This window comes from Mya arenaria, chromosome 9 (genome assembly GCF_026914265.1).
Source record: "Mya arenaria isolate MELC-2E11 chromosome 9, ASM2691426v1".
Taxonomy (NCBI): domain Eukaryota; kingdom Metazoa; phylum Mollusca; class Bivalvia; order Myida; family Myidae; genus Mya; species Mya arenaria.
Window position 1 is genome coordinate 69,635,676 of NC_069130.1, and position 10,832 is coordinate 69,646,507.

The window sequence follows — 10,832 nt, forward strand, 5'->3', positions numbered from 1 at the left end:
TGTCAGTCAACTTTCGTTTTCTTGGAAAGGTAAACAACTTGTTTTAATGCATTAAATGCTTGTTCAGTGCAAAATAACAGTTCACTTACATGGTAAAATATGAATATAACTCTTTATGATCAATTTCAACCATAAAATACTTCACTTAAAACAATTTCAATATTTTTAAAACACCCCCGTTTTTGCACATTCCCGTTTAGACGTTAGGGATTGGAAGAATCCCGTATAACACGTCTATTATTTTAGACTAGACAAATAATGGACACGACTGCACAACGCTGGAACGTTCAGAGCATTTTATTGAAAAATTGGTATACTAAAAATGATAATAATTATGTATTAAAAAACCCCGTTTATTTTGTACTTCATTTTTTTCAGTAAGTTTATGGGCCAAAATTAAACTACATATATGTATTATTATCACATGCTAGTTTGTAAAAGGAACGTTGACTTTGAAAATACACCAGATGTTCCTTTGCCGTTTTGACTCTATCCTCTAAAATACTCTCCTGCAAAGAGGGGTGAAATCGAATTCCCGCCAAACTTCAAAGAAAGGAGAAAAATACATGTGGGTATTTTGATTAAAATTATAGTAGTTAGTTTCTCCTCATAATTATTTCACCGTTCAGATTTGTTCCAAATAATAGATTTTTGCAACCACAGGCGGCAGTTTCGTTGACATGTCGCTGCTGAAAGGGCAGTAACCCTAAAAGCTGCACTCTGTACAGACAGTACGTCAACATGGGTAGTTCTACGGTGGGAACTGTTGGGGTGCAGGACGAAGTGAACCATTTCACAAGTGAACCAGTTCCTTAGTGTACCATTTCAGGACCAAGTGAACCACATATGTATTATATAGTGGCTATTGTGTGATGGCACACTGCCTGAAAGGTGATAATAACTAGTAATTATCGCCATTTGAATGCAAGACTTCACACATTTGCTACACTGTTAAAGATGTTTATTTAGCTGTTAGAAATTGACTTTTAAGCTTCATGACAATTAGTATAGTAGCTATTTTATGATAGTAACATAAATACAAGAGATGCATAAACATTATGATATTTATTACTTGATGCATTCAACATTATTGGCTATTACTAAGGTGTTTAAAAATTCAGTATTTTGTTATTATTATATCATAGGCTCAGATTATCTTTAAAATGCTAGCGAAATGCAGATGGATCCAGCCGAAATGTCATGAAACACCCACACTTATTTGTTTTTGGTACATGACTGAGGTGTAAATAACAAACATAGAGAATTTTTGAACATATATGGAATAAAATTCAACAAAGTAGGATGTATTGATAATATATTCATTATAAGGATTAAATAAAAAGGTATTTTGTTTTTCGTTTTTCTTTTCCTTTTTTCAAAACATTGTTATATCAAAATACATAATTCTAATAAATAAACACTTTGATATGATTAACAATTTATCCATATCATCTATTAAATCATTTATACTCAGGAAAATAAACTCTGAAACATAATATTTCATCAAGAGAATATTCCCTATATAACATATAGATGGTTCACTTCGTCTCACCAAGTGGTTCACTTAGTCCTGGTTCACTTAGGAAGTGGTTCACTTCGTCCTACATTCGAACTGTTGAGTGTAGATTGTTTTGACAACTTTTTTATATTTTGTCTTGGAATGAGCCATGTTTAAGTTAGTGTCTTTTTTAACCAGTTGCTACAGTTTTTGACCACTGTTGTTTACAAAATCTCCTGTGTTTGTTATCCACTTAATTTTTTTCCATCTCAATGACCTTTTGCGATACAGTATCGTCACGGACCTATAAACCATGAACTGGCAACTGCCCCATATCGGTGAAACGATAAATAATAATTTACCCACAATCCTTAGCGCACGCTCGGCAAATATCATAAAATTCCGCCGAATCTCTGATCGGTGATTAACAGCGATCTTCGGTTATTTCCGCCAACTCTGCTAATAATGCCTTGTTCCTTAATGATTTAATTATAATTAATAAATGTGATTTTAATCAGATTCAATTGGACTATTATTAACTCAAATGAAAGTACCACGCATTTGAGTCAATTTGAATTAATGCTTTCCTACATGTATATATTCGGCTGATGTCGGACGTCTCGAAAATGACCACACGGTAAAATCTCGTCATGAAATCCCGCTGCACACATGAGTTTGAGATTATCGCATTAACACAGATGAGAGTTGCCAATCCATGGTTTATAGGTCCATGAGTATCGTCTATTTTCTAGACCGCTAAATGTGAAAAATTGTTGTGGTCCAGTATTCAGTATCTTTAGGTTTCTGAATGGCTTTAGTTTTAGTTTTTGGTCGTCAACGAGTGCAAAGCTTATAGGGCTTTTATATAAACAATTAGTAAGAGACCTAGCCTTTTCATTTTGGAAATTTTAGACAGTGCGTGAAATTCTGTGAAAGGGAAATTTAAGCAGGGCTTTCAATTGACCCGAGCTCCCGGGTTTTGATGCACAGAAATCGTAAACAACCTGAAATTGACGCATCATAAATTTGTAGTATACGTCAGTTTTGACCCTTGAGAATTTCAGTGTGAGAGTCGGTATCATCTGAAAGAAGCCTTAATGCATGATCTCAGTGATTTTTATGCCCCCTTTTGAAAAAAGTGGGGTATATTGTTTTGCACATGTCGGTCGGTCGGTCGGTCTGTCTGTCTGTCGGTCGGTCGGAATACCAAATGGTTTCCGATCAATAACTTGAGAACGCTTTGACCGAGGGACCTCATACTTGGTATGTGTATTGGTCATCACCAGCAGATGAACCCTATTGATTTTGAGGTCAGTGGGTCAAAGGTCAAGGTCAGTGTGACCTTTACATGAAAAACGGTTTCCGATCAATAACTTGAGAACGCTTTGACCCAGGAACCTCATACTTGGTAGGTGTATTGGTCATGACCAGCAGATGAACCCTATTGATTTTGAGGTCAGTGGGTCAAAGGTCAAGGTCAGTGTGACCTTAACATGAAAAACGGTTTCCGATCAATAACTTGAGAACGCTTTGACCCAGGGACCTCATACTAGGTAGGCTTATTGGTCATGACCAGCAGATGAACCCTATTGATTTTGAGGTCAGTGGGTCAAAGGTCAAGGTCAGTGTGACTGTAAGCTGAAAAAAGGTTTTCTGATTGTCCATATTTTATTTAAGTGTCCAAATCCTACTAACAATTTGGCTCCCAAGGGGGCATAAACGGATTTTTATTTTATTTTTAATATTGTATGGTAAGAACACTGCAGTAAAACTAACAACACACATTGCTATATATAAATAAAAGGTTTTTGAGTTGAATTGATACAACACATATAGAAAATTTTGAATTAATCACATTTTAAACGAAATCAATATTTACCTAACACTAATATCCAAATTACATTGTAGATGGATGTGTTTTGTTTTTCTCCCCAGGGGACCCGGTCACGTACACTAACTGGATAAGTAACCACACTGACAACTTTGTGAGCCATAACCTTGAGGATTGCATTGCCCTAATCCCATACAGAGGTGGCGTCTGGGATGATATTCCATGTGGAAACAGCTATTATAACCCCTTCCAAGGTGTACATGACGGAGGAGAGACGCATATAACCCTCTGCGAATATGGCAAGTATTTCGTATAACAATGTGTAACGGAGTTCGTTGCTGATAATCCAGCTATGCTTTCTTTTATTAAAACACTTAGAAATTTGCAATTTTTGCTTCAAAAATCTTAATTAAAAGAGAGTTAACTCTAGTACCGTTAAACACTTTTCGGTAATTTTACGCTTGATTTCTTTTATTTGGCGCTCACATTCATGTTAGAATATAAGTCGCGGGAACGGTCGTCTAATATTTTTGCAGCCTTTTTTTCGGCCAAAATAAAATATATTCCCGACATAATTAGATTCTTACTCTGCTAAATCTATATCGTGTACAAAATCTTTAATGTAACCCATATACAAGCAATGTACTCTTATGCATTTTGACGTTGCTTCGTTTTAACTATCAACTTCAATATGATCATACTTTTATCATCACAACGTTTGCTTTTTGCTGTAATAAGTTACCTTCCCTTCTTTTTTCTAGCTGTTGCAACGTCTACTTCGCTCATTGGGTGAACAAACGACTCCTTCAAGATTGTGTTGGACGAAATAAAATCTTTAATGGCTGTGCTTGGTTATTTCTCTCATTTACTTGAAAAGATTAACTGACCGCTGAAAACAGCGAAAAAAGTTGGTTAGTAATTAACATATTGGAATTAAGAACCAGCTCTTATTATCAAAACTATGCGGTTGGTATGCAAGTGTACATGCAATGGGATATTTTTATATTGTATAGTTACAATTTTGTATGTTATACATCCCATATTAATATGTGTATGTAAAAAAGAAAGGGAATTAACATTTGTGAAAAGTACTTTCACAAAGCATTGTGCGACACAAGAATAAAACAATTCTTCTTTGAGCTTAACAATAACGTCTGAGCAGGGTGTAATTGCAATCATTTCATATGAAATGAACAAAGCACATATTCGATTTCATACAGCGTAAAAATAGTCAATTATCAAATCATTGATTCTGTACTTGAACACCGAAGCTTTTTCTTATACTGCATCAGTACTGGTGTGAAAAACTACAAAAACAATCTCAGTAGCCAAAAGTTTAAACATAAACCACGATTTAATGGCACAGAATAAAAGCCAACAACCTAGAACACAAAAACAAAAAAATCGCAAACAAGAAACATGGAACAACAGCACAAAAATCCACAAACAGCACAGTGCATATATACTATATAAAAACCAAGTAGATAGATCTATGTTTATCAAGGATTGTTAGGTACCGCCTTAATTGGAACGGCCAGTAAAATGTTAATTATTTTCCAATTATCCATCACGCATGTACATGACCATGGGACATGAAATATAAAATTATAATCTTTAAAGAACATGGGAGCTCATTTTTGATTACAAGGAGTCAATCAGACAAATAATAGTCCAAATAATTGTACGTTGACGGATTTTTTTTTAGATTTTTGATGGCAAATCCTTCATGTACAAATTGTTTAGTATCAAAAGTGGGTAGTTGTTCCGATCAGGATTCCGGGTTAAAGCATATAGCGTCTATAAAATAACATAAAAACAAGAAATATTACCAGATAATGTTATTTTATATTAGTTCTGTACACAAAAAATAAATATCCAACTTATAATAATGAGTTTGACGGCTTTTCTTCATTTCATTCTGTCAAAACATAACGATATATACATGGAGGGCACCTGCAAGGCTTTAGGGCACAGTTTTAAATCGCTCGGAACATTTCGACCATTGGCCGAGTTGTTACGATAATAACGAGGTCTATCTCGAAGCTTTGTCGGAGGAGGCCGAGTTATTACGATTGTATCGAGTTGTTCCCCTTCGCATAATTGTTGTCTGTGTCAGTCAACTTTCGTTTTCTTGGAAAGGTAAACAACTTGTTTTAATGCATTAAATGCTTGTTCAGTGCAAAATAACAGTTCACTTACATGGTAAAATATGAATATAACTCTTTATGATCAATTTCAACCATAAAATACTTCACTTAAAACAATTTCAATATTTTTAAAACACCCCCGTTTTTGCACATTCCCGTTTAGACGTTAGGGATTGGAAGAATCCCGTATAACACGTCTATTATTTTAGACTAGACAAATAATGGACACGACTGCACAACGCTGGAACGTTCAGAGCATTTTATTGAAAAATTGGTATACTAAAAATGATAATAATTATGTATTAAAAAACCCCGTTTATTTTGTACTTCATTTTTTTCAGTAAGTTTATGGGCCAAAATTAAACTACATATATGTATTATTATCACATGCTAGTTTGTAAAAGGAACGTTGACTTTGAAAATACACCAGATGTTCCTTTGCCGTTTTGACTCTATCCTCTAAAATACTCTCCTGCAAAGAGGGGTGAAATCGAATTCCCGCCAAACTTCAAAGAAAGGAGAAAAATACATGTGGGTATTTTGATTAAAATTATAGTAGTTAGTTTCTCCTCATAATTATTTCACCGTTCAGATTTGTTCCAAATAATAGATTTTTGCAACCACAGGCGGCAGTTTCGTTGACATGTCGCTGCTGAAAGGGCAGTAACCCTAAAAGCTGCACTCTGTACAGACAGTACGTCAACATGGGTAGTTCTACGGTGGGAACTGTTGGGGTGCAGGACGAAGTGAACCATTTCACAAGTGAACCAGTTCCTTAGTGTACCATTTCAGGACCAAGTGAACCACATATGTATTATATAGTGGCTATTGTGTGATGGCACACTGCCTGAAAGGTGATAATAACTAGTAATTATCGCCATTTGAATGCAAGACTTCACACATTTGCTACACTGTTAAAGATGTTTATTTAGCTGTTAGAAATTGACTTTTAAGCTTCATGACAATTAGTATAGTAGCTATTTTATGATAGTAACATAAATACAAGAGATGCATAAACATTATGATATTTATTACTTGATGCATTCAACATTATTGGCTATTACTAAGGTGTTTAAAAATTCAGTATTTTGTTATTATTATATCATAGGCTCAGATTATCTTTAAAATGCTAGCGAAATGCAGATGGATCCAGCCGAAATGTCATGAAACACCCACACTTATTTGTTTTTGGTACATGACTGAGGTGTAAATAACAAACATAGAGAATTTTTGAACATATATGGAATAAAATTCAACAAAGTAGGATGTATTGATAATATATTCATTATAAGGATTAAATAAAAAGGTATTTTGTTTTTCGTTTTTCTTTTCCTTTTTTCAAAACATTGTTATATCAAAATACATAATTCTAATAAATAAACACTTTGATATGATTAACAATTTATCCATATCATCTATTAAATCATTTATACTCAGGAAAATAAACTCTGAAACATAATATTTCATCAAGAGAATATTCCCTATATAACATATAGATGGTTCACTTCGTCTCACCAAGTGGTTCACTTAGTCCTGGTTCACTTAGGAAGTGGTTCACTTCGTCCTACATTCGAACTGTTGAGTGTAGATTGTTTTGACAACTTTTTTATATTTTGTCTTGGAATGAGCCATGTTTAAGTTAGTGTCTTTTTTAACCAGTTGCTACAGTTTTTGACCACTGTTGTTTACAAAATCTCCTGTGTTTGTTATCCACTTAATTTTTTTCCATCTCAATGACCTTTTGCGATACAGTATCGTCACGGACCTATAAACCATGAACTGGCAACTGCCCCATATCGGTGAAACGATAAATAATAATTTACCCACAATCCTTAGCGCACGCTCGGCAAATATCATAAAATTCCGCCGAATCTCTGATCGGTGATTAACAGCGATCTTCGGTTATTTCCGCCAACTCTGCTAATAATGCCTTGTTCCTTAATGATTTAATTATAATTAATAAATGTGATTTTAATCAGATTCAATTGGACTATTATTAACTCAAATGAAAGTACCACGCATTTGAGTCAATTTGAATTAATGCTTTCCTACATGTATATATTCGGCTGATGTCGGACGTCTCGAAAATGACCACACGGTAAAATCTCGTCATGAAATCCCGCTGCACACATGAGTTTGAGATTATCGCATTAACACAGATGAGAGTTGCCAATCCATGGTTTATAGGTCCATGAGTATCGTCTATTTTCTAGACCGCTAAATGTGAAAAATTGTTGTGGTCCAGTATTCAGTATCTTTAGGTTTCTGAATGGCTTTAGTTTTAGTTTTTGGTCGTCAACGAGTGCAAAGCTTATAGGGCTTTTATATCAACAATTAGTAAGAGACCTAGCCTTTTCATTTTGGAAATTTTAGACAGTGCGTGAAATTCTGTGAAAGGGAAATTTAAGCAGGGCTTTCAATTGACCCGAGCTCCCGGGTTTTGATGCACAGAAATCGTAAACAACCTGAAATTGACGCATCATAAATTTGTAGTATACGTCAGTTTTGACCCTTGAGAATTTCAGTGTGAGAGTCGGTATCATCTGAAAGAAGCCTTAATGCATGATCTCAGTGATTTTTATGCCCCCTTTTGAAAAAAGTGGGGTATATTGTTTTGCACATGTCGGTCGGTCGGTCGGTCTGTCTGTCTGTCGGTCGGTCGGAATACCAAATGGTTTCCGATCAATAACTTGAGAACGCTTTGACCGAGGGACCTCATACTTGGTATGTGTATTGGTCATCACCAGCAGATGAACCCTATTGATTTTGAGGTCAGTGGGTCAAAGGTCAAGGTCAGTGTGACCTTTACATGAAAAACGGTTTCCGATCAATAACTTGAGAACGCTTTGACCCAGGAACCTCATACTTGGTAGGTGTATTGGTCATGACCAGCAGATGAACCCTATTGATTTTGAGGTCAGTGGGTCAAAGGTCAAGGTCAGTGTGACCTTAACATGAAAAACGGTTTCCGATCAATAACTTGAGAACGCTTTGACCCAGGGACCTCATACTAGGTAGGCTTATTGGTCATGACCAGCAGATGAACCCTATTGATTTTGAGGTCAGTGGGTCAAAGGTCAAGGTCAGTGTGACTGTAAGCTGAAAAAAGGTTTTCTGATTGTCCATATTTTATTTAAGTGTCCAAATCCTACTAACAATTTGGCTCCCAAGGGGGCATAAACGGATTTTTATTTTATTTTTAATATTGTATGGTAAGAACACTGCAGTAAAACTAACAACACACATTGCTATATATAAATAAAAGGTTTTTGAGTTGAATTGATACAACACATATAGAAAATTTTGAATTAATCACATTTTAAACGAAATCAATATTTACCTAACACTAATATCCAAATTACATTGTAGATGGATGTGTTTTGTTTTTCTCCCCAGGGGACCCGGTCACGTACACTAACTGGATAAGTAACCACACTGACAACTTTGTGAGCCATAACCTTGAGGATTGCATTGCCCTAATCCCATACAGAGGTGGCGTCTGGGATGATATTCCATGTGGAAACAGCTATTATAACCCCTTCCAAGGTGTACATGACGGAGGAGAGACGCATATAACCCTCTGCGAATATGGCAAGTATTTCGTATAACAATGTGTAACGGAGTTCGTTGCTGATAATCCAGCTATGCTTTCTTTTATTAAAACACTTAGAAATTTGCAATTTTTGCTTCAAAAATCTTAATTAAAAGAGAGTTAACTCTAGTACCGTTAAACACTTTTCGGTAATTTTACGCTTGATTTCTTTTATTTGGCGCTCACATTCATGTTAGAATATAAGTCGCGGGAACGGTCGTCTAATATTTTTGCAGCCTTTTTTTCGGCCAAAATAAAATATATTCCCGACATAATTAGATTCTTACTCTGCTAAATCTATATCGTGTACAAAATCTTTAATGTAACCCATATACAAGCAATGTACTCTTATGCATTTTGACGTTGCTTCGTTTTAACTATCAACTTCAATATGATCATACTTTTATCATCACAACGTTTGCTTTTTGCTGTAATAAGTTACCTTCCCTTCTTTTTTCTAGCTGTTGCAACGTCTACTTCGCTCATTGGGTGAACAAACGACTCCTTCAAGATTGTGTTGGACGAAATAAAATCTTTAATGGCTGTGCTTGGTTATTTCTCTCATTTACTTGAAAAGATTAACTGACCGCTGAAAACAGCGAAAAAAGTTGGTTAGTAATTAACATATTGGAATTAAGAACCAGCTCTTATTATCAAAACTATGCGGTTGGTATGCAAGTGTACATGCAATGGGATATTTTTATATTGTATAGTTACAATTTTGTATGTTATACATCCCATATTAATATGTGTATGTAAAAAAGAAAGGGAATTAACATTTGTGAAAAGTACTTTCACAAAGCATTGTGCGACACAAGAATAAAACAATTCTTCTTTGAGCTTAACAATAACGTCTGAGCAGGGTGTAATTGCAATCATTTCATATGAAATGAACAAAGCACATATTCGATTTCATACAGCGTAAAAATAGTCAATTATCAAATCATTGATTCTGTACTTGAACACCGAAGCTTTTTCTTATACTGCATCAGTACTGGTGTGAAAAACTACAAAAACAATCTCAGTAGCCAAAAGTTTAAACATAAACCACGATTTAATGGCACAGAATAAAAGCCAACAACCTAGAACACAAAAACAAAAAAATCGCAAACAAGAAACATGGAACAACAGCACAAAAATCCACAAACAGCACAGTGCATATATACTATATAAAAACCAAGTAGATAGATCTATGTTTATCAAGGATTGTTAGGTACCGCCTTAATTGGAACGGCCAGTAAAATGTTAATTATTTTCCAATTATCCATCACGCATGTACATGACCATGGGACATGAAATATAAAATTATAATCTTTAAAGAACATGGGAGCTCATTTTTGATTACAAGGAGTCAATCAGACAAATAATAGTCCAAATAATTGTACGTTGACGGATTTTTTTTTAGATTTTTGATGGCAAATCCTTCATGTACAAATTGTTTAGTATCAAAAGTGGGTAGTTGTTCCGATCAGGATTCCGGGTTAAAGCATATAGCGTCTATAAAATAACATAAAAACAAGAAATATTACCAGATAATGTTATTTTATATTAGTTCTGTACACAAAAAATAAATATCCAACTTATAATAATGAGTTTGACGGCTTTTCTTCATTTCATTCTGTCAAAACATAACGATATATACATGGAGGGCACCTGCAAGGCTTTAGGGCACAGTTTTAAATCGCTCGGAACATTTCGACCATTGGCCGAGTTGTTACGATAATAACGAGGTCTATCTCGAAGCTTTGTCGGAGGAGGCCGAGT

General features: G+C 35.0%; 2 protein-coding genes across 2 annotated transcripts; both read left to right on the forward strand.

Annotated features, from left to right (window-relative positions):
* The first annotated feature begins 674 nt into the window (after positions 1-674).
* On the forward strand, positions 675-5,222 carry LOC128245517 (mannose-binding protein C-like). The gene is made up of 3 exons (XM_052963710.1): positions 675-745; positions 3,434-3,628; positions 4,091-5,222. The coding sequence occupies exons 1-3, from the start codon at positions 742-744 to the stop codon at positions 4,120-4,122; spliced, it is 231 nt and encodes a 76-aa protein (XP_052819670.1). The 5' UTR covers positions 675-741; the 3' UTR covers positions 4,123-5,222.
* An 891-nt stretch (positions 5,223-6,113) lies between these two features.
* Positions 6,114-10,661, forward strand: LOC128245518 (mannose-binding protein C-like). The gene is made up of 3 exons (XM_052963711.1): positions 6,114-6,184; positions 8,873-9,067; positions 9,530-10,661. Exons 1-3 carry the CDS (start codon positions 6,181-6,183, stop codon positions 9,559-9,561), a joined length of 231 nt encoding a protein of 76 aa, XP_052819671.1. The 5' UTR covers positions 6,114-6,180; the 3' UTR covers positions 9,562-10,661.
* Positions 10,662-10,832: the final 171 nt, after the last annotated feature.

What these genes read in the sequence shown, in the direction of transcription:
- LOC128245517 (XM_052963710.1), top strand. An exon ending in TATAACCCTCTGCGAATATG is followed by an intron (nt 3,629 to 4,090) that starts GCAAGTATTTCG and finishes TCTTTTTTCTAG; the next exon opens with CTGTTGCAACGTCTACTTCG.
- LOC128245518 (XM_052963711.1), top strand. An exon ending in TATAACCCTCTGCGAATATG is followed by an intron (nt 9,068 to 9,529) that starts GCAAGTATTTCG and finishes TCTTTTTTCTAG; the next exon opens with CTGTTGCAACGTCTACTTCG.